General features: G+C 34.6%; 1 protein-coding gene across 8 annotated transcripts in view; it reads right to left on the minus strand.

Moving 5' to 3' along the window:
- ADGRL3 (adhesion G protein-coupled receptor L3) overlaps window positions 1-25,057 on the minus strand; it is a 943,202-nt gene that overhangs the window by 36,531 nt on the left and 881,614 nt on the right. For 5 of the 8 annotated variants that reach the window (XM_078148809.1, XM_078148805.1, XM_078148802.1 and 2 more), the window contains 3 exons: window positions 23,669-23,695; window positions 20,336-20,504; window positions 7,971-8,096 (listed from right to left, as the gene is read on the minus strand). In XM_078148809.1, the coding sequence (XP_078004935.1) occupies window positions 7,971-8,096; window positions 20,336-20,504; window positions 23,669-23,695 (322 nt within the window). The remainder of the gene's footprint in view (window positions 1-7,970; window positions 8,097-20,335; window positions 20,505-23,668; window positions 23,696-25,057) is intronic. The other 3 variants (XM_078148806.1, XM_078148804.1, XM_078148808.1) reach the window with 1 other exon arrangement.

Genomic DNA, 25,057 nt, shown 5'->3' on the forward strand with positions numbered 1-25,057 from the left:
ACAGAAAACTACAGTGTGGGTGTAAAAGGAAAAGAGAATAGTACAATTTGGCTGAAATAGAGTATGTGGATGTGAGCTAAATTAATTTTAAACACAACTAATATGATAGGCCATATTAGCAGGCATGGTTAGTGTCCAGGACTAAGGAGGTGATAGTCCTTTTCCATGAGCAGATCACAACTGGAATATGCCACAAGATATATTTTTAAAAGGATATGGACATCCTGAAGAATTTCCAGAGATGAATGACAAAGATGGCAAAGAGGCTTAAGATTATGCCATATGAGGAAGGGTTGAAAGAACTAGGAATATTTAGCCAGAAGAAGACTTATGGTAGGATAAAATATTTATCTTTCATAGTGTGTGGTACTGTCATGTAGAAAAGGGAGTAGACTTGTTCTCCATGGCCCCATGGGAAGAATGAAGAGCAGAGGTTAGTAATTGCAAAAGGGAAGATTTAGGCTTGATGTTAGAAAAATTTCCAAAATTAGAACTATGCCAAAGTGGAAAAGTCCATTTTGGGAGGTAATAAAGGTAAAGACGCTTACTAAAAGTCTTCAAACAAAGCATGGATGACCAATTATACATTATGTTGTAGAGGTAAGAGCTGAACTGGACAGCCTCTGAGGTCCCTTCCAACTTTCAGATTCCATGATTCCCTGAGCAATATGAAATCAGGATGGAAAGATTGGGTCATGCCAGATTGTGTTAGTCTTAGGCTGGTTGGCAAAGGAGTTTAGACTTTACTCAGTGAACAATAGAGAAATATGAAAGATTTTTGAACTGAGAACCAAATAGCAAAAGAACATTAATTTCACAGAAGTATAAAAAATGTGTTGGAGTGAGAAAAGAAGGGAAGCAGGAATTATATTAGGTCTTTTATGCAAGCTACATGCTCATACTACATTCTCTTTTTCATAATCAGCCCTACTCCAGTCTGGTTCATTCATCTCTCAGCCTTTTCCCTGTGTTGCTGGAAACAACTGGTCTCTTTTCACCACTTATCTACATCCTTAATCTTTCAACCAATTTTCAGTTCATTTTCTCATTTTAAATGAAATCCAGCCCTTGCTGAAGATAGGTGGCCATTCCTTTTCTTCTACCCCTTGGAGTTACTAGCTAATGAACTATGCTCCTTGATTCCTACTGCTGTTTTCAGATCATTCCTTTACTATATTCCCTCTTTTGGAATCCAAGTAATATGTTTATACAATTATATATCCTCTCTACCCATGTTGCTATTCATTACTGACCTACTGGTCATTTTCTCAAATTCCTTAAACATGCCAGTATCTAGGTAATAATTTAATTTCTACTCTACCCTCTTATACCACTACCATCATCATCACTACCACCACCACCACCACATCATTATCATCAATATGTCCTTCATTAATAATACTGATGAAGCTCTAACAACCATGCCACTTCATTCATCAACCTCTTAAAATATAATTTTCCACTTCCATCTTATTTTAGTGATATACTGTCACACAGAAGCATAGTATATATAAGTTGGATGAGTTTAAGAAAACGTTTGGTCTAAACCATAAAAGACCCTCCAAGTGACCATTAAGCTATGACCTTAAGATATTTGAGGCATAATGGTATAAAGGAAATTGTACCAAACTGAATTTGGTGTCAGAGGACAGGGGTTCAAATCCTGGTTCTACTACTTACTATCCATGTGATCTTAGGTCACTTAGCCTTTCTAGGACTCAAGTTTCCTTATCTGTAAAGGGTATTTAAGGTCCCTTACAGCTCTAATTTTATGAATCCATGGTCCATTGAAAGCAAATTTACTATTTCCCAAGGTAGCAAATTACACTTGTGTGTGGCTTTAATTATTAGTAATATTTCCTTTCATCAAGTATAAGTTTGCCTCTTACTTCCATTTCTTTCCTTAGGAAATGACAGTAAATCTAATCCTTTTTCATGATAAACCTTCAAATTCCTAAAACTCAGTTATGCTCCATCCTAAGTTTTCTTTTCTCCAGGTTAAATATAGCCAGTTTCCTTCACAATTCTCAAATGGCATAAACTCAAAGCCCTTCCCCATCCTGGTTGCCCTCCTTTCAATGCTTTCTAGCTAATCAATTTTCTTCCCAAAATATGATGCCTAGAACTTAACACTTCAGATGGGATATGACAAGGACCAAATGTAATGACTGTCATCTCTCCAGTCCCGGAACCCATGTCTTTTTAAAGATAGCCTAACATGTCATCAGATTTCTTGGCTGCTATATCACAATGTTAATTCATTGTTAACTCATTTTTGTCCTTAAAGTTGATTAAAACCTTAGATAATTTTTATATAAATGTCTGTCTAGTCACACCTCTGCCCCATTTTGTTAATGTGAAGTTGATTTTTTGAATCTAAGACGTTATTTTTATCCCTTTAAGACTCATCTTAGATTTGGCCCATATTCTAGCCTGTCAAGATCTTTTTTTTTTTTTGGTTCCTATCATTTATTATGATAGCTATCCCTCTCAGCTTTATGACATCTGCAAATTTGATAAGCACATCATCTAAGCCTTTACTCAAGTGACTGAAAGAAGTGATAACAGCACAAGTCTGTGGGACAAACAATTTGACCCCTCCTTCCAAAGTGGCATCACTTTGGAAGTGACAAATTTTTGTGTTGAGCAATTTCCCAGTTCCAAACCTACCTATTCAGACTATCGTCTAGCTCGTGTCCTTCCATGTTTTCTACAAGAATAGCACAATAGGCATTGTCAAATGCTTTGCTAAAATCTACTTAAAAACATATCTATAGTATTCCTCTGGTCTACCAGTGTAATAACCCTATTAAAAAAGGAAATGAGATTAGTCTGGCATGCCCTGTTCTTGATGGAGTCATGCTGGCTCTATGTGATCACTACTTCCTTTTTAGACATTCACTAACTAAACCTTTAATAGTAATTTGTAGTATCTTGCCAGCAAACTAAGTCAAAGCTTCCTGTATTTTCCATTCTCTACTTTTTTCTTTTCTGAAAACAGAGACATTTGCCCTTTTAAAAAATTCTGTGGCACTTCCACCAAGGTCTGATTTTTCAAATACCATTGAAATGATCCAGCAAACACAAATCCCAGGGTCCTTCTACCTTTCTTGACTATCAAGGCCATGTTCTGCCCTTTACAATTCAAATACAACTCTTTGTGGCAAAGAAAAATAGAAACAAAATAAGGGTTGAAGAGCTCTGCTTTCTCTTCTCAGTCCTCATCATTCTCTTTAGTGCCTTAGGGAGACAGTGTTAGGAAGTGTAAACAATGTTGTGTTTAGAGTCAAAGAGCAAAGTTCAAATTGTACCTATGCTACTTATCATATGTTAGATTTTGGGAAAGTCATTTAATTTCTCTTTGCCTTAGTTTCTTCAATTATACAATGAACTAAAATATCTATAAGGTCGTTTAAAATATGACAGAAAAGGGAAAGAACTTGGGTTACTCTTTATCCTTAGACATTCCTATTTGGGAGAGTTGGAGAAAATAAAGCATAGTCTGGTAGAAACAAAATATTCACAAAATTTACACTAAACTCCTACAAAAAAGGCACAGATGGTTGGGGTGTGTGTGTGTGTGTGTGTTCTCTTGAGGACTGTGAGGTGCTGTGTTGCTATTTTTATAATTATAATACACAGTGAATGCTGGATAGATGAGTCATCTCCTATAGTGCCATTATTTTGATGCCCCACACAATCAAGTACATTTCTCAGGCACAAAGGACATCAGTAAATCTTCTGTTCCTTTTCTTCACATCACAGAAATGTATTACTGTCACTAGAGGTGATGAAGTGCAAGAAGCTATGTGATACCTGTGCAGGAGAAGATGAGCTCAGATCTGGAACAGCTTAAGTCTCTAGGCAGAAAAAAAGGAAGTTTCTGAAGCTACACAGTATAATAAAAAGAGATTAATTATCCTCTCTAAAGAAAGGACATCTTGAAAAGTACAGATAATCAATTTAATTTGATAAACATATTAAGTGTCTACCTGGTATAAGGCCCTGTGCTAGATGTGTTGAAGACACGAAGCTGAAATAAGATCCTTTCCCTGGCCTTTAAATGAGCTTATAATCTAATAAAAGTGGGCATGGAGGTGAGGGTGGAAATAAACACAAATAATTATACTACAAGGCTCAATGTGAGAAATTCAAAAAGTGACAAGAGATTTTTCTAGCTAAGGGATTGAGGAAGATTTCATACAAAATGAGTTATTTGAATAGAGTTTGAAGGAAGTTATTTCAGCAGGCGAATTGGGAAAGAAAATCTATTTCTAGCATGGATAAGAAAGCAAGATGAGAAAAGTGAATGAGTCATTCAGTTTAGCCAGAAAAAAAATACATGAAATAGAGGAAGGTTGTTGAATGCCAGGATAAGAAATTTCATTTTGTTTTTGTAGATAATGGGGAACCGCTAGAGATTTTTGACTAAGGGAATGAAAAGATTAGAGCAAAGGATTAGAAAAATCATATGGACAACACTGTGAAGGACACGATGCATAAGAGGGAGACATGAGGGAAGAAGGTCAATAAGGAGGCTGGTATAATAGTAACAGCAGAGAAATGATGAAAATAGTAGTGGTAATAAAAAGCAGAATACAGCTACTTCTGGGGGTAGAACTGATAACTAATTGATTGAAAAGCTAAAGGAGAGGGAAGAATCACAGATGAATTCAAGGTTTTGAAGTTGGCTGACCAGGGCAATGGAGAAACTAAATAGAAATCTTTCCATTAGACTTATTCTATGACAATCAGAGAAATTAATCTAGGTATCATCCATGTATACCACAAAACAAATGAAAAAGAGAAACCTATGGTTTGTAGAATTCAAAGTGTATTAAATGTAGTCTGTGAATTTTAAAAATTTAGTTTTTAAATACTCATTAGGACTAAAAGCTGCAGAAAATTTGTAAATATTCTACAGGAAAATTGTGAACAGCTAGCATTGTAACTGATGCATAAGGCATGGGGGGGGGGGTTGGCCAGGCTTTGAGGGGAACCTGTTGAGTTCTGTTTTGAACATTTTGAGATGTCTGAAGAACATACACATGGAGATTTTTAGTACCTTAACAGTTAGACTCAGGGTAGCATTAGGGCTAACATATAACTGAATGAACCCCTTAAATGCCAGAAAAAAAAAGAATGAATTCTCCTAAATCACTATGGAAGTAATCAAAAATGATCTTATGTTCTTGGGAGGAGTCTTATTCTCTTGATTCACTGAATAAAATAATGTTATTTCATGAATACATACTGAACAGTATGATTTTTTTTTTGAAACATAGACCATAGTCATTAGGAAACAAATTAATTCTTTTTACCCAAACAACAAACACAGGGAGTTGCTCTAAGTAATTATCAATATGGACCAGGTTCGGGCCAAGGGCATTAAGGTGACATGCATAATCAACACAATGGAATAGATTTCAACTGATTGGGGAAAGGTTAAAAAAATTGTAGTAAATGAATATGATGCAATATTTCCATAACATTAGAAATGATGAATAAAGGGAAGTCAAAGCCAAACTTTATGGGATCACAGGATCAAAAATTTACAGCCAGAAGAGACTTTGGATACCATCTAGTCTGACTCCCTCATTTTGTAGATGAGGATACTGAGCTAGCTCCAGAGAGGACAAGTGACTTGCTTAATACCAAACAGGGAGTGACAGTAGTGGTGGATTTCTACACCAGCAGCCATCACACCATACCATGCTGACCCACATTTGTTTGACCTTTAACAGAGTAGACAACAATACACACAATAACCAAAATAATGCAAAAGAAAATAACAGGAAGAGGTATCAGAATTCAACTCTGTGCAGGGAACAGTCTCAACTCAAGCTATTTCCTCTTCCTCTCTACATGCAAGGGGTGGACTACTAAGTGAAATGAGGAGGCTGTGGTCAGAAATGCTCAAAATATCAGCTTCTTTTGCTTAATTGAAATTTTTTGTCATAAGAGAATATAATTTTTTTAGCATTTGAATTAAAAAGTGACAATAATGTAAAAGAAAACAAAACAAAGCCTCCAAAAGGCATCAATAAAATCTAAAACAAAAAGAAAAGAAACAGTGTTCGAATATAGCACACCATGGATATTCTTAAAAGAGCACACATTTTCATCTTATATCTTCAAAAGTATAAAAAAGAATCTGTCGTTTATCTCTAAAATACATATCAGAAGTCATGTGTTTCTAGAAAATTAGAACTATTAATATTTATTATATATGTGTCACAATTTGGTAGGTAAAATACTCAGATAAAATTAATTATTGATAAATATGACTGGTTTTGTTAACAAAAAAAATCATAATTGGTTTCTCTTTACTTATGTAGGCATGAAATTTTTTAAAAATTGCTGTCATTTTCCCCAAACTCATTTACTCTTCCTCCCTATCTTATCTCTTTGGCCTATATTTTTTGCTGTTTCTTGTATTCAAGATTATTTAAATTAGTTCTTTGGGTTTTATGAAATAAAGGCAGCCACCTTGACCAGGAATGACAGACTGCTCAGACAATATGGCTAACAAATGTTAAATGCTATCCCTCTGTGGAGATAGATGTGGCAGACACACATGATGTGAGGGCAATTTGAAGTTAAAATTTTCAGAGTCATTTAACTGAATCTTTCACTAAATCCATGAGGCCAAACCCGGGGCTTGGAATGTAATTCCTCCCTTACTTTTGAATCTCGAATCTTTACCTTCCTTTAAGGCTCAGTTCAGGTTGTGTCCTTCCTTGATTCTTTATTCAATGGTGCCTCTTCCTTATTAAATTACTTTTAATTTACTTGTCTGTATACATGCAGCATTTTTCAGGAGAATAAGGATTTCTTGAGAGCATTTTTCTTTCATTTTTGTCTTTTTATCCCCAATCCCCACACAGTGAGTGGTCTGTGCCAAACAGTTATTTAGTGAATGTTTGGAGAGTATAGTTAGATAGTATAGAACAGACTAAAAGACTGAACCAAAAGAATAGTGATTGGTGTCAACCTAAAGGGTGGTCTCAATCAAGGTGCCATAGCATCTCATGTTTGGCTCTGTTCTAGTCAATGTTTCTATTATTTACTTGGATAAAGATATTGCTGACACACCTATCATGTATGTGGAGATCTTTAAGCTTGGAGAGATAGCCAATGTGTCTCAACAGGCTAAAGCTATGGAACAAAATACATCAAGATTAAGTTTCATGGGATACAGGCTAGACAGTCTTGGAATTAACATATTCAATGTAATGCATGTATGTGTATAACATCTTCTAGATCTTGGTTCACGTCCATCAAGGAATGGCTTATCTATTATTGTGAAAACTGGATTAAGCAGTTGGATGAGTCTTGCTAGAAATCCATTATCATATACAAGTCAGTGGACCTTGTCTTTGAATATGATGGTTTTTTTAAAATAGCGTCACATAACGTAGTTTGAGGAAGTGTTACCCTTATAATTAATAATTTTGTACCATAATTTTATTTGAAAATTATTTCAGGACATTAAATGAAAAAAAACAACAACTCAAAACAAGCAGTTACTTTGTCATAGATGTCAGTAATATTTTTAGGGTTTTATTTACGTCTTGATTGAAACAGCAAACTTCTTGAGTCTGCTTGAACACTAACTGAACTAGTGACTATTTAGATCATTAATGCCAACTCTGTATAGCTTAGATTTTTACATCATGTTCAATTCTTCCGTGTTGTGTAGTATAGAGCTAATATGAAATAAAACCTTCAGTGTCTCAAATCCTCAGTCAGGCCTATACTCTATCATGCGATTTTGTGATTTTATTGTAATTGTAACTTTTTAAATTTCTGTTGTAATCTAATACCATTTTGAGGAGGAACCTTTCTCCCTCCAACAATTTATGAGTTTAACATTTGGGATAGTGCTCATCACTAAGGAAGAATAGATAGTAAATCAAAATAGTGTGTGGACATCAGACATTCCTTCAGTTAATAAATATATTGTTTACCTGTGAGCCTGTGGAATAGCGTCCAGGAGTTCGAGAACCAGATGTTTTCCCTGAGCCAATGGAACTCTCTGTACTTTTGCCACTACAGCAATGTGTGCGTAGACATTTCCCATATTCTTTACGTACCTAACAAATTAAATATTACCTTTGGTTAGCAAGTAACTTTTTATCCCAGCTTTGGATTTAGATTTTTAAGAGTACAGGTTTGCATTTTTTAGAATCCTTTGTAGTCATCTCTGTTGTTTCTAATAATGTTAAAGTATTTTTGTTGGACACATGTTTTACATAAAATTTACTTTATCTATAACTGGAAAGCATATAATAATGTACAAAGAACAATCTTTTTTTTTAAAAAAAGCATATCCCTGTCCTCATTAGAATCTAGCAACCTCTTAAGTATATCAAAGGAGAACAAAGAAACCTAAAGTTTTCTTCTTCATAGCTTGCTATTAACATCCTGATGAATTTAATATAAACTGGCATATTAGTTTATTGAGGTACTAGAAGTTATTGTTTCTGGCAGTGGATTAGGGAGGAAATTACAAACAAACAAAACCCACCACATTTAAAGACAGAACATGGTTTGCTGAGATTTAATTTTAAACCTAATTTTTTTCCTTCTGTGTTTAGTATTTATGAAAGGTGCCAGACATACCCTTTCTAGAGATTATGATCTCTAGAGACTTTTGGGTTTCTTGAGCTGGGCTTTCCTGAACCCTGCCCCAAAACATATTTCCCCTTACTGCTTTAGGGTCACTGAAAAATAAGATCTTTTTTTTTCCCTATAGGATGGGGCTTGACAAATTTGATTAAGAACTAGGAGTAAGCCAAACAATTCAGAAAACACATGCATAAAAAAATTGTAAAAAACAACAACAACAACTTCCCACACCTTTCCGGATTTATATTTTAATGACCTGCCTCCCCTACTAAACAAAACAAAACAAAACTCTCACATGCTACCAGTGAATATTATGAATTAAAATTTACATGTATACAACAAATAAAATGACAGAATGCTTTAAGTACATGAGAAACACTAGGCTCTTCAGTTTGCACTAGTATCCTTTCCCCATCCTAATCTATGAAAATGAATGGAGGGAGTTCAGAACCTCTGACTTCACTTTGAATTGGGGTAGAAGAAAGAGATGCTAGCTTAGTCCTATAGTCTAGTCCAGGGGTGGGGAACCTGTGGCCTTGGGGCTACATGTGGCCTAGGTCCTTGGGTGTGGCTTTCTGACCAACTTCAAGTTTTATAGAACAAGTCCTTTTATAAAGGGGATTTGTTCTGTGAAGTTTGGATTTAGTCTAAGGACCGCACTTGAAGACCGAGAGGGCCACATGTGGTCTTGAGGCCACAGGTTCCCCAATCGTGGTCTAGCCCTATAGCTTCCCATCTAAATTATTCCCTGCAATCCCATTCCTCTGGCAGAACAAGAAAGGTGAAACTTCTAATCTCATCTCTTCCCTCTTCCAACCAGACACAGGTCCCTAACTTTCACATATTCCTTTCCCTATTTCTTCTTGTAAAATTTTATTATTTTTCAATGAATAAAAATCTCTTTTCTGTCTCTCCTTCCCTATCCCTCATGATGACAAAAAAGCAAAACAAAACCCTTGTAGCAAATATAGTTGTACAAAACTAATTCTTGCATTGGCCATGTCCAAATAATACACGATTCAATCTGCACCCTCAGTCCATCACTTCTCTAACAATAGATGCCTTAACTTTCTTTGTAAAAACCAATAGTTTTGTGTTTTTCATCTCTAATTGAGGCAGGGGTCACCTGGTAGAATAAATACTCAGGTAATCCTCCAGGGCCAGTTGAACTCAAAACATTGTGTTCCATAATGAAATTAATGGAACTGGGGACTAGGATATGTAGACAGCTAATAATAATAATAATAATAGACACATCATATTTATAGTTTATAAAGCTTTCCTCAAAACAAACTTCAGATACACAAAATCTGAGTAATGTTCTCCCCATTTTATAGAAGAAGAAACCAATTCAGACTTGTCAATGCTAAAATGAGAACCCAGGTTTTTGTGACATCAAGTCTATTCCTTTTTAATTTTTTTTTACTGTGTGCTTGCAGAACTAGTTTAATTACGGAATCATAAGCACAGAAATTGTAGGAATAGTAAATACCTGAAAAGATAATTTCATATGTGGTCCTGACTCCGAAAAGAAAAATATCTAATTTTTTTTTCTGGCAAATCTCAGTCTTGTTTAGAATTTAATGTACTTTGCTAATACTTGTCAATAATTTTATTTTCATGATAATCTTTAGTATAGCATAAAAAAATAGAAAGACAGCATGAAGGACTAGACAGAAGGACAGCCTTGAGTCAAAATGACCTGTGTTTAAGCTCCATCTCTAAATGTGCTTAGTATAGTACCAGGCAGTTACTAGGTAGATAATAAATAGGCCCTTAATAAATGTTTATTGAATTGAAATGCTAGGTGACCATGGGCAAGACCCTTAATTTCTCAGAGCTGTAAGCAATTCTCTTAACTCTGAGATAGAGATGAGTGGCCCATTTGCATTACTGGCAAGAATTTCCACAAAAGGAATTCCGTATATCAGTGAAATCATAGTTCTTGTTTTCCCAAAAAGAAATAAAAAGATAAAAATGATACAACATGGCTCTATTTTGCAAGCAATACTCTGTTGAGTGACAGACTAAGTAAGGAAATCTCTCTGGAGGGGCTTGAGCTCATTTCACATAATCTCAGAATCATAAAGGACCTCAGAAGCATTTACTCCAACAATGAATGAAAAAAAGTCCCCTTTGCCACATACCCCCAAAGTGGTTATCTATCTTTTTCTTGAAGACTTTTTGTGAAAGGGGAACTCACTATTTCCTAAGGTAGCTTATTCTTCTTCTAGATAGCTCTAATAGTAAAGAAGTTTTTTTATTTTTCTTTGTATAAACCCAAATTTGCTAAACATTGATTCTAGTTCTGTTACTGGGGTCATGCAGAAGAAGTTAGATCTCTCTTCCAAAAGTTGAAATGTTCAATGTATACTAAAAACAACATAGCAGTATTTTTGTGTCAGTGAAAAACTAGAACAAACTAGATGCTCATCAATTGAGAAACAGCTGAAAAATTATGGTATATGAATGAAATGGGATGTCACTTCTCTCTCTTAATTAGTCCCTATTTATTCTATCTATCTGCTTGTTTGTACACATGTTTGCCTGTTCTATCCCCTATTAGATTGTGAGCTCCTTGAAGACAGGGACTGTCTTTTGAGTCTTTTTGAATCCCCAGTGTGTGTTAGGCACTTAAGAAATGTTTATTGACTTGAGTCCCTACCCCAAGTTTCATCTTATGATAGTAAGCTCAATGATCCAGCCTGTCAAGTTCTTTTTGAATATCGACCACCATCCAATGTGTTAGCTATCCCTCCTAGCTTTATGGCTTTTCCACATTTGGTAAATATTCATCTATGCTTTTATCTAAGCCACTGATAGAAATGTTAAAGAGACCAATGCCAAGAAGAGATCTCTGGGGCATTTTACAACCTACCAAGTTGACAATGAATCACTAATAATTACTCTTTGGATGCTGCTATTCTACCAGTCCCAAAGTCACCTGATTGTTTATAGTCTAATCCATATTTCTTCGTTTTCCACAAGAAGGCATGAAAGTCCTGTCAAATATTTGGTCAAAATCTAAGCAAACTACATCTGTAATATTTTTTGTGATATAACAGCACAGTCATCTTTTCATGACAGGAAGAAAGTTTAGTCTAGTATGACATGTTCTTAATGAATTCATGCGGTTCTTTGCAGCTAGAGCTTCTTTTCTAGACAACAGTCACATAGAATGAGCAAGCGTGATGGGTTGTGATCTATATTATTAGAATCTCAAATGGATAAGACCAAAACTTCATTTGAGTATTTGAGTTGAAAAATCTTAGCAAGACAAGATCACTTTCAGCTGTATGAGATAGGGAAAGCCTTAGGAAGGAAGTAAAGGATTTCAGCAACTGAGGTATGGAACTACAGGTATAGGGGACAGCCAGGGAGGGCAGGCATGATGAGATTAGTAAATAGCTTGTCATTCAATTTGCTCAGAATGCATAATGCATGAAGTGAGAACATCACTGCATCTGAAGAACTGAAGAGGCCTACCACATAGAGGGCAAGGGAAAGTGTCAAGTGTGAACAAGCTGGAACATATAAACAAAGGAAAGAAATAAGAATATAGGCAAAAAGAACTTCATGACAGAAAAAATCATGGGATGGTTTTCTGTCAAGAATGACAGGTGGATGGTCAGAGTGCCAGTGATGTAAAACAAGGCTGGAAATGGAAGTTGCAACATGATTGTGGAAAGCTTTCAAAAGTAGACTAAGAATTTTTTTTTTAAATATCCAAGAGACAATGCTTGTTTTCAGGCAAGGACATGACATCATTCATGGAAACTTATTACTGAATTTCTACAGGAGTTCATCCCCTTAAATCCAGTAGAGAGAGGGGAGGAGGGGAAAGAAAGGGAGAGAGAGGGAGAGAGAGGGAGGGAGGGAAAGAGGGAAGAAGGGAGGGAGAGAAGGAGGGAGGGAGAGAGAGACAACGTGAGAGCGAGTGAGCTTTTTTTTTTGTAGCAGACTCAGGGAGAAAGATCTGGAAAGTGATTATTTGGTAGTCATGGGGGTAAAACATCTAGTTTTCTATAGCATCTTGAGGGCAAGAATGCTGGTTTCCATTTCTCTTATCTCTTCTCAGAGTATCAAGAAGTTTGGTCTTTGAAAAAAGAAAAACAACTATAATAACCTTTATTATGAAGCCACTCAAACCTAAAATCAATTGCTATACTGGCCAGGGAAGCCTATAACTAGCATGATTACAAGGTTCTATTGAAAAAATATATATGCATATATATATATATATATATATATATATGTTATAATTTTATATAATTTATATGTATAATTTTTTTCACCTTCCAGAACTGGCAATGTCACTAGGCCTTAAAGGCATAGAGTGGGGGAGGGGGAGAGGGCAGAGAAAAGAGGCCATCTTAGAATGTTTTCAGCTTCCAAAGAAAGTTGCATATTTTGAACCACTGAGCAAAATCACCACTATGAAGCCTTGTGTTGACATATTACTCATTGCATAATCAAGTCTACTTTAATTTGCTGATATTTTATTTTAAACACTAAACATATGATCAAGAAATTATTTAAAAGAAGAAAAGAAAGATGACTCAAATGACATGTCCAGAACCATAGTCATTTTTTACATTTTTTACAATTTTCTTATAGATTGCCATAAAACAGCTCTTTGAGTGCTTGATCGTTTATGTAATCAAATCTGTTTGTTAATGCTAAACTGTGCCTTAATTGACTTTAAATAGCTGGCCACCACTCCATGTTATTTCAGTGTGAATATTTTCTATAACATGGATGGCAGGGAGGAGGATTCTTTTTGTGAGAGCTGCTATTGCTCCAGACTGCCAAGTCAGGAGAACAACTATCTTGGACACATCCCAGTAGAGAATGAAGAAAAAGAAATTGCACCAGATAAGCAAACATTACTAAATACTTATTTTAAATAAAGATCTTTATGAGAAATCTTAGTCACAAAAGCATATAACTTACATATTAAGAAAGAGACAGAATTGGGAGGGTTACATGTTCTTGCATTGTAAAAACAATAAACTTAGATCAGCAAAAATGTCAAACTTTCAATAATTAAACCACCTGAAATTTCTTGAATTAAACAATATATGAATGGGTGTACTAGAATAAACATAATGAAATTTCAGCAGATAATTCAAGAAGCTTTGCATCTACTATTTGTGTGTGTGTGTAAGTTTAAGTTCATTAGGTACTACAAATTGCCCAAGTTGGAAAATTAGCATTTCTTATTTTTTTTTAATGTATATGCACTGATATTGAGTTCTATTCCTGACTTCAGTTATAAAAAAATCACCAAAATGTACACCTTATTCATATGAAATAGAAGCATACAAGAATAGGCCATGTAGTATTCTGAGTTACTTGATATAACTGTTACATCTTAAATTAAACTCACGACATACTGATACATAAGTATGTGATCATTTTAAATAGGTGCTATAAGTGGAAAATGTTATATAGAGCAAAAAACAATGAAAAAAGTATTCAATCCATAGGTTCATTTGTATTTTCTACAGAGGTGCAAAATCTGTTCCTATTTACTATATTGTCAGATTTTTACAAATCAGCAAAAAGACTGACTTTAGGGGGAAAATAATGTATATTTACTTATAAAATCATACAACACAGCAACAAGTAATGTTTGAAATTTTTTAAAGTGTATTTTTTAAATACAAAATTTTTTTTGCTCATTTTTTCAGACTTGTATTGGTTAAGCATCTGACAGTATCCGCCTGAATTCATAGGGTTAAGTAAATCTGACCCTCTATAAGTAAGCTTATAAAAACTAAATTCATGGTAAAATAGAATCTGTACTAGTGAACATCATGGCATAACAGATATCCCTTTCCTTGCCAAGATCTTTCAACAAACGGTCTACACTTGCTCCCTTTATTTCCACTCCACTAAGTCACTCCTTAGCTCCTTGCCACCTGGCTTTCATTCGACAACTACAGCTTTTTCGAAGGGTTCTTATGACTTAATCATTTCCAGTCCTACATTTGCAGTTATCTATTACTACCTGCTTCCAATCAGATGTCCATCTAACACCTCAATTCAATATTACCAAAATTGAACATATGATCTTTAACATTCAACTAGATCCCTCTCTGACTTCTGTCAATGGTACAGTTTTATTTCTACAATCCAGCTTCGAAACTTTAGCATTATGTTTGATTTTCTTTCTCCTTTCTTCCCTATACTGAATTAGGTGTCAAGTTTTGGATATTCTCTGAGGCCTTCATGAATTCCTCGGCTGTTAGGGTTCCCATTCTGTACCCTGTTCCCCTGGCTTTTGCATTTACCTTTTTTTAAATTAAAAAAAATTTGGTATTTACTTTATATAACTACATTGGACACCATAAATGCTAGTTGGCTGACTAACCATTTCTGTCTTCTTCCTGTCACCCCTCACCCGCCCACCCACCCACCTACATACAAATATTGTCTTTCTTGTTGGTTTAATCATCTCAGGAAAGAAGGACCAAAGGAGATGCTTCGAGTAGGAATACAGGAGAAACCAAATTAGACAATGGCTTTAAACTGAGTCTAGCATATAACAGCTGATTGGTCAGTTCTCATCCCTCTTACTTTCCCTCTCCCCACTTCGCATTTGAGGACAGCGGCCTGACAAACTCACACTGCTTGGAACTCAAAGTATTTATCAACATGAGAAAGTTGTTGATTCTGAGAACCTGCTTGGATTTTGTGGTCTTTCGTCTTTCCTGATATCTCTGACCTTAAACTGCAGTTTTTATTAGTGCCCTCTGGCCAGCAATTGAACAGTGAAATATATACCAATTTGCCTCCTTGCTCCAGGTGCTAGGTCTTTCACATTATCTTAGGGTATCCTGGGACTTGGGTAAAGGGCCTTCTTTCCTAAGGAAATTGTCCCTCAACAATCTTATAAATACCTAGTTATGTTCAAGTCAGTCCCCTGCTTAGAAAAAAAAAAATAAAGTTTGATGCTTCACTATTTCTTCTTGAGTAAACTAACAGAAACACAGGATGATAACTTTAGAGATGGAAGAGATCTAATTTAAGCCAACTTCTTCATTTTACAGTTTACGGAAGCTGAGGTCCAGAGTGGTGAAGTGATTTGCTCCAGGTCACACAAGTAAATCCTCTGATTAAAGGTATTCAGACTCCAAACCAGGGTTCTTCCCATTGCATCACACTGTTTGATTCCTCAGCTTGCCATTTGTAACCTTTCTTTCTAATCTTATCTCCCACTATGCAAGTTCCAGCTCAAGTGAATTACTACCCATTCCCCAAATATATGTCATACTGTCCCACTTCCCAAAATTTGTTCATACAATTCTCTCCTAGAATATCATCCACTTGCCAAAACCTTCTCCGTCTTTCAAAGCCAAATCAAACACACCTTGTCCATAAAACATTACTTGAGCTCCTGATTTAAATATGCACTTGCCCTCGCCCTCCTCCAAACTCTACATGATTTCATTAATATTTCTCTTACAGAACTGAAAGTGTTCTGCCTTTTATTTCAGCTGGTTTCTTTTTCCCCTTGTCCTTAGGGGAAAGTAACTTGTCTTTTCTCATTTTTGTACTGACCACAATGCCTAACACAATGTCCTTGGTTATAGACGACATTAAATATTTATAGAACTGAATCGAATTTTTCCAACCAAATCTAGTACACCATTGCCTCAGTGCTCATTCTGAAAATCTCTGTGGACGTTGTCAATGCTAAGCACTCCTTTCTTGAAATTCTCCCTTCTCATGATTTCTGTTCCACTACATTATTCTGGTACTTCTACTTTTCTGACCACTCCTTTCCGCCTTGTTTCATATACAATTGATTTTTCTTCCTTCATACCACTAATACTGGTCATATTCTAGGGTTTTGTTTTTGTTTACCTACTCACCAATTTTAGTTTTAGTTGTTTTTTTTGGGGGGGGAGTGGGGGAGTCATCTACCCCTATTACTTTAGACTCATTTTCTTCTTGATGAATCCCAAGTTTATTGATGTGACACTTTGCTAAGCTTCTAATATTGTATCTCCATCTGTCCCTATTATATTACTCTTTATGTTCAGAATGAACTTGTTTTCCTCACAAATTGGTTCCCTCTTTTAATTTTTCTTATCATTTTGCTGCTAACAATAGTCTTTCACTTTCCCAAACTCTAAAATTTACAGATTAACTTTAACCCATCCATATCTCTAATTCCCCTACATCTTGCTGGTATCTTAATTTATCTTTTTTATTTTCTATTTTTTCATTCCCACTGACACAACTTTAGTGCCATCATGTTATTAAATTACTATATGTACTCTAGCCTCTACCCTCCTAGAATCTGCTTTATATACTACTGCCATATTACTTTTCCTAATATAGTAGCTTCATTATGTCATTTAAAAATATCTCCCCTAATGCTCATCACAACTGCAATCAAACTCTTCTATAACTGGCACTTCCTTACTTGATTGATTCACTAACTTCCAACAAAAACAAACAAACAAACAAAAACCAAACCCTTTCATCCAGGTAGGATAGTCTTTTTACTGTCCCCTTTACATGCCAAACACATTCAGGCCTCTGTGACTTTTTTTCATGACATTTCCTTGGTTAGAAGACCATTCACTATCTTCTTTGTCATTAATGTAACTTAGCCCAGAGTGTGATGAGCCAAAATAGGAAAAGCTGGTTTTGAGAATCCAGACAAGTGACCCTGGTTAATAAAAAGTTGAGAATCTATCTAAACATGTACGTATGTGCAACAATTTGCTATTCCAGAGTCATGCCTAGGAAAATGAGTCTAAAAAATAGATCCCAAATCTGGAAATCAGGTACAAGGGAAAGGACAAATAAAATGGTAGGTCCTATTAGCCAAAGACTCAATAGGGTTAGTAAGTTGGAGACACAGGGAGGTGGAAATGTTGATCACAACATAGGCAGACCATTAAATCTTCATACACTCAAATGACAGGAAATTGGCAGATACCCATGACAGTCAGTAGTCAGTATCATGGTAATCTGGGAACAGATGCTGGGAAGACATGAAAGTTTAGAGACCGAAATACAGAGGCAATAAATCTAGCCCTTAAAATATGGAAGTGAGAAGTAAGAAACTAAGTCACTGAAGGTCATGGTGTCACAGATTTAGAGTTTGTAGGATCATCACATTTAAATCTCCCAATTTTACAGATGAGAAAACAGAGGCCAGAGAGGTTAAGTCTTTGTATCCCTCCCATACAGTACTGTGTCTAGTACAGAGTAGGTGCTTAATAAATGCTGTTGATTGATATATTTTACAAGGTTACATGGGTAGTACATAGCAGAGCTGGGATTTGAACACAGTCCTTTGGCTATTTTAACACTATTAGGAAAATTGAGCCTATTAAGGGAAAAGCAGGACATTTAACTACTGGCCCACATCAGAGCAATAGTACCTGGAGAGGTGGAGAATTAAGTAAAGAACCTAGTAACAATAGCGCCAGAAGATTTGATATGAAGTCAGCAAGCTACTGACATAAAGCTCCTTTATTTCTCCCAAGTTTATCACTAAGGTTGATCCCGCCATCTGAGACTGAGCTGGTGCAGGTTGGGCTCAGTTGCAGCTGCCAAGATTAAAAGGATATGAAGGTAGGGAAGCAAGGCAGAACGTTTTCCTCTCTATCTACTCATATGCCCTTAAAGTACTAGTTTTCCATGAAGCCACTCACAGTATGACACTTAAATTCTGCACCAAATAATCTCTAACCTAACCTTTCTTATTTTTTCTTGTTTATGTCTTAATTATTCAGCAATATTGTATACTCTATCTTAAATCTATTTCTTTTCAGTGAAACATTTTTGAGGTAATACAATATAGAAATATTCAGAGAAGTAACTGGTCTTTGACTTTCACTAGTGAAAATTACAATTATAACATGTAATTAATCAAATTGATCCAAACAACTACAGTGGCAGAAATTAGAGCCATGATATATTAAATGGTACCATCCTAAAAAATGAACAAATTTGACATCAATGGGTATTTATAGATTAATCTCTAGAAACATACTTCTTGTTATTCAGTTATTTTTTAGTCATATCCCACTCTTTGTGACCCCATTTGGGGTTTTCTTGGCAAAGATACTGGGGTGGTTTTCCATTTTCTTTTTACAGATGAGGAAACTGAAGCAGAGTTAAGTGACTTCTCCAAGGTCACACAGCTAGTGTCTAAAGCTAGATTTAAACTCAGCTTTTCCTGACTCCAGGCCCAACACTTTATCTACTGTGCCACCTAGCTGCCTTAGAAACATATTTACTAAAAAAAAAACTTATCAAATTATTATAGTCATACAAGACATATATAAAATACTGAACTAATTTTTCTTAAATGTATTTTATTTGTTTATGGTAATTTACTTAGATGATTAAAATGAATACAAACAAATATTCTCTATATGTGTATATATACATATACATATATGTATGTACATATATGTGTGTGTACATATATAATATATACGTACACATACACACATATATATATATACATACACACACACATATATATATACACACATGTATATACACATATATATATATACATATATATACACACACACACACACACACACACACACACACACAGTATTCCAGCTATTAGATAATAATAAATAAGTATACTTTGGTTTGTAATTAAAAGTAAAATTAAATACTTCAAAGTAACACTCAAGTATTTGAAGGCCATTTCAACATAAAACACTTTTAAAAAGTGTCAAATTAGACTGCAAACTCACTTCTTGAATGTGACTTGAGCTTAAATAATTTTCAGCCTGAAAGTAATTCATATTTTTGGCTACAACTCTCAAGGATATTTTTGGTAATGCAAAATAGTTTGTGATTTGTGTTGGTAGAAGAAGTATCCATTCTAACAAAATACTTCAAATAATTATGTGTGTATAAACATATAGGAAGATACAAATATATAATTATATAGAGATATATGTATGTACACTAAGCAAAAATGGCATCTCAGTGTAAGCTCTCTGTGGCAATTAGGTTCTATATGAATCTTAATGATAATGGTGGTGATTTATGAATTTATTTTAAAAACCTTAATTTAGTGTAAACGTTGCCATTTACTCTCCATTTTCAATACAAACAATGCATAAGGGGCAACGGTATAGTCTGATTTCTCTTTATATGGAGATCAAGGCCCAATGTTTACAATCTTTAAAAGCATATCTTGAAATCAAAGAAATTTTTAAACTTTCTCAATCTTTTTAAATAACAAAAAAACATAAGCAATGAAAAGAAACAAATACTTGTCAGCTAACTCAAAAATATAATTTTTGACTAATACATTTAAAATAAAAGTAAACTGGAACTTTGCAATGTATTAGTCTTACTCTGAAACTGAAGACTTATACTTTCTTGTCAATGAAAATGACTGCATTTATTAGTGTTAATAAGCATTAGCAAAATTAAAAGGGAATATAATTTCCTAGAATACATTCTTAATGCCTAGTTTCCTCTAAAGTTATAAAATGTTTAAAAAATTCTATTTAAAAACAGAACTTCTAGAACTTCATAATTTGTAGTTAAAAAAAAAACCCTGAAAATACCACTTGCATATAAAATCCTATAGTTATAAGTAAGGTCTAGAATAAGAAAAAAATCAAGGAAGATCTATAATGGTATGCTTGACAACCATAAACTACATCATTTTTATACACAACTGGAAAAGCTAGCTTACCTTTTTCTGAAGAACACAATGGAAAATGAATATAAACATTCCCTGTAGAGAATTGAAAATGGTGAAGAGATACGCCATGATGACTGTGCTTTCATTAATATACATAAGTCCAAAGGCCCAGGTCAGTCCTAACAGGCAGAGAAGAGCTATTGCACCTATAACCCATGACCTGAGGAGAGAAAGGGGAAAAAATTATTAAAGGAATCATTCTTGGATCATTACAGCAACAGCACAGCAACAATGTAGACACTGAAATGTGTATGTTTTGATAAATTTAATCTATGAAATATGTAAGACAGGTAGCATAAGCACTCTAGGATTTTAATGCAATAACACACATCTTCAAGTTTGAGAAGAAATACACATGAAAATGTTACAAACACAGAAATTAATCCAACACAAATGTGTATACATTGCTTATGTATGTATCATGAATGCAAATGATATGCAGATGTGGATTTGGCAAATGGTAAGGAAAAAGTTTATAAAGATAGGTGAATTTCATTGGTTTCACTAGGTTGATAGCCTGACAAATCTCACCAAATCATCTTTACACTATTTTTTTTGCCTGTATTTTCCTACTTTTTAAAAGCGCCCCTAATGTCTGTTAAAATGTATTTATTTATTTCTCAATCTCTGTTTATTGATACAAATACAATGTATGCTAGAAGGAAATTATGTGTGTGTGTATACATTATACATATATATATATATGTATGTATGTATGTATGTATGTATGTATGTATGTATGTATGTATATATATTTAAATATCTGACTGAGTTTTAAAGATTTTTCCCAATCCTAGAGTCAGACAGAAAAACTGCTAAGTGTCTAGGGACTTGAGAGACTTTAGTCATAAATGCAACTACAGTTTCTATTCCAGATAATTATCTAAGAATTACTTACTGCTTTGGATGCAAAAAAAAAAAAAATCCATATTGGTTCAGATGACCTTGATTTTGGTAGTCAGACTTTTTGCCTATTATTAGAAGTAATGGTCAGGTGCCAAGGAACCTTCACCCTTGTGTGAACTGTTAAGTCCCATGTAGCAAGATGAAATGAGGGAAATGAAAGGCGAAGGACATTTATTATGTGGAGTACACTGGAACAGAAACCAGTGCCACAGCAATAGCTTCTTGTATTATAAACTCCTGCCTCGATGCCATACATGATTGTTACTTGTAACTATTCTCATGCTTCTGTAGAGGTCGTCAAAGTCTTCAGATCTCTGGTCACATTGCTCTTGCACATAGCATGAAAGAGAGCCCCTGGTAATAAAAACAGACTCCCTTTCACCTCACCAGAGAATCTTGCTAAATGATTTTGTATCTCAACAAAGTCATGTGGCTATTTCACCTTTTTTTTTTTGTTTTTGTTTTTGGTAAGCAAAGTTTCTCTAAATGTCGGTGACTGGCATTTCTTTAAAGCTGTCTACTTTCCTTCCACTTCAGCACAGATAAAGTTTCCCATTTGATTTGTAGCTTTGCAGATAGAAATCAAACCATATATGATATGCTGCAGTTGCATTCAATGACATCTCTATGCTGGGGAAGACAGAGACTAAAAGTATTTTTGAATTATGAAGGGTATTCATTTAAGGTGAGATAACCTGGAAATAGTCTTTTAAAAGTGAAAAATAAAATAAGAACAGCAAGAGGAATCTCAAGTTTATGTAACAGTAATTTTGTGATATATAAGCAAGAAAAGCTAAACTTGGAATAGCCATTCTTAGCATACAGTCTAAGTTTACATTTTAATTGTTCAAAGAAAGTATTAGTCCATGTTGAAGAAGTTCAAAGGTTAAATTTAAGATGAGCTTTACTATATATATATATATAATATATATATATATATATATATATATATATATATATATATATATAATGTAGGCTAGAAAACACAAAATGTGAATAAATTCTTTAACTGAACATTGGTGGAAATGAGAAAAAAATGTTGAAATGAGAATGAAGAATGGTCAATTATTAAAATCTCGTAACAATTTATCTCAGCTCTTTTACTTTTTTTCCCCTTTACTCAATCAGAAACTAGATCAGATTCAAATTTTAACTGCATGCTAAATTTAATTTGTTTAATTAAGAAAAGTTAAACAATTATGGTATAGTGAATCCATATAGTTTGGCTTATGAAATCATATTTTTTTCAGCTATCCTTTTTCTCATATTTATATAACTGCACTAAATCCCAAAGGGATTTTCTTATTATATCCCTGAATTCAGTCAAATGAGAGCTGCTAGGATAAACTAATAGTCTCATAGAAGTGACCAATGGGACAGATGAAGAGAATATTCATTATGTGAAAGCAAAGATTCTACTTGGATTTAGAGCAAGGACAGTGTGAGCTATTCAACATTATTACCCTGTAGAAAACAAACTGTAGAACAGAGGGGTATAGTTGTATCAAAATGCAATGTGCTTTGGCTTTAAAAGGGAAAATAAGCAAAATTCTGATTAAGTAAAAATGGCACTGCACAACAATGAAAACAAAGGACTCTTCACCAGAAGAACAAACTGAAAGTTTACTGCAAAATTAAGCTTGCATTCTCAGTCTTATTTTGTTGTTTTAGGAAAACAAATCTTAGAGTACAAAGAGTAGTTTGTTTTTAGAAATTTAGCTTGTTGTTTCAATATATTAGTACAGACTTTAATTTCTGCTCCAGATATTTCTTTTCTTTTTAATCACGGGTGTTTTTCCCCCTTGGAAAAAAAATTAGTCTCATTAATCAAATTATAGGAAATGAAAAAATAGATCTAATTTGTGACAATTCTTTGATTTTATTCTGAAGGGGCCTTTTTTCCTTTTTCTTTCTTTTTTCTTTTAAAATAAAATATGGTGTATTTAATTTAGCAGATTCTCATTAGTGTAAGTAGAAATTAGGCCACTTCATACTCATACGATCACTTTAACAAACTACCACTCAAATCACATTAACAACTGGAAATCCAAAATGAAGGCCAAACATGGACAACAACAACACGTATGGATGCAGACAGAGGGACATATCACAGATGAAAGAAAAAGCCATTCTAAGCATAGCAAGTCTGTACCACATGAAATGACAATGGCTATGACTGTGTCACTCAGTTCAGGTGGTATCCAATTGAAACATGGGAAGCAGAATTGTTTGGCAATACACCTGCAGTGTGTTTACTCTGCACATAAGCTGTATGCCTAAGTGTTTTCCTGCACAGTTTGCTCTTCTGCCTCAAGGTGAATGACAGAAGTCTTAATGGTTTTCCAATACTGATTTGACAGCTGGTTCATGGGACCACACTGACAAATGAAATTTATCAGCCATTCAGGTCATTCTTACTTGATGAAGGGTCTGTTATCCTCATAGCTAAAGAATGCATAGACATAAAGACAAGAATACCAACATTAGCATATACTGACTTAAGGCATTTCATATGAAAAAATACCCCAAGTTCCCCAAGTTTCAGTCCGTTCCAACCTCCTAAAAAGCATCAAAGCCAGCCCTGGTACATCTACAAGGTAAATTCTAAAGTGGAAATATGATATCTTAAATATTAACAATTTTAAAAAGTTTCACATATATACATATTCTTCATGAAAACATTTCTAGAAATCCCAATATGTCTTTGGTCATGTGTGCATACAGCCTTCTTAACAGAGATATTTAACTTCTGATGAGATCACTTTTCTTTAGAGAAATCCAATGTCAGAGTCCTAGAAAGGCTTAGAGTACACTTAAAATGACAGACTCAGTGGTACCTTAGGCAAACTTACACCATGATATCAGTTGGTGTGATTACTTCATTATGGATATCGTGCTTTTAAATAATTTTACCTCTGATTATTAGCTTATGTGTTAAACCTGAACATTATCTTCTTTCAAAGATAATGGATTTAGATTATTTTTTTTTTCTCTTGGGAGAGGCAATCGAGATTAAGTGAATTGCCCAAGGTCTCAGAGCAGACACCGAATTAGAACTCAGGTCCTCCTGACTCCAGGGCCGGTGCTCTATGCACTGTGCCACCTAGCTGCCCAGAATTAGATTATTTTAAAGCCATGTCTGTGATGGAAAAATTAGGAGGGGGGGAGGGGAGGAAGGGGAGGAAAGAGATGGCCTATTCGTTTTCAGTTTGATAAGGGAATGTTGTATAGTAATATATAACTAGGCGAAAAATAGATAGGGGAGAAAGCCATATATCCCACCCAGAAAAATATTTTTAACTCCCGTGTTTTCAGGTCTGGATGACTCCGAGGGTTTTGCTTACTGGTTATAAAAAAGGGGACAGAAAAAGAAACAGAACCACATTCTCCTATTTATTTCCCACTTCATAGAGCTGGATGGTAATGGTAATCACACTACATATTGAATAAGTATCCATATTATGCATACACTACCAAAATACACTGTGAAGGTCAAATGTTGATCCTATTCACAAATTAATTGATTCTATCCTGTAACTGATTAAGTCATGGTTCTTTTCTCTGAACTTAGTTCAGAAATTCAGCTGGCCTATAATGAATTAAATTTAGAAAAGCAGTTCTCTTGGTAATCACTTTTATTTTTGCCTTAAAGAAATTTGCTGTCCTTTGAGGATGTGAGTAAGCACCAGGGAATCTAGTCTAGTATCTTTATACCACCAAGCTATCTTTCAAGGATGTCTGGTTTGCTCTCCAAAGAAGTCTAGGCATTATTTGTAACCCTGCAGGTAGACTCAAACAATGAACATT

This window comes from Phascolarctos cinereus, unplaced genomic scaffold (assembly GCF_003287225.1).
Source record: "Phascolarctos cinereus isolate Bilbo 61053 unplaced genomic scaffold, phaCin_HiC Scaffold_9;HRSCAF=440, whole genome shotgun sequence".
NCBI classification, from domain to species: domain Eukaryota; kingdom Metazoa; phylum Chordata; class Mammalia; order Diprotodontia; family Phascolarctidae; genus Phascolarctos; species Phascolarctos cinereus.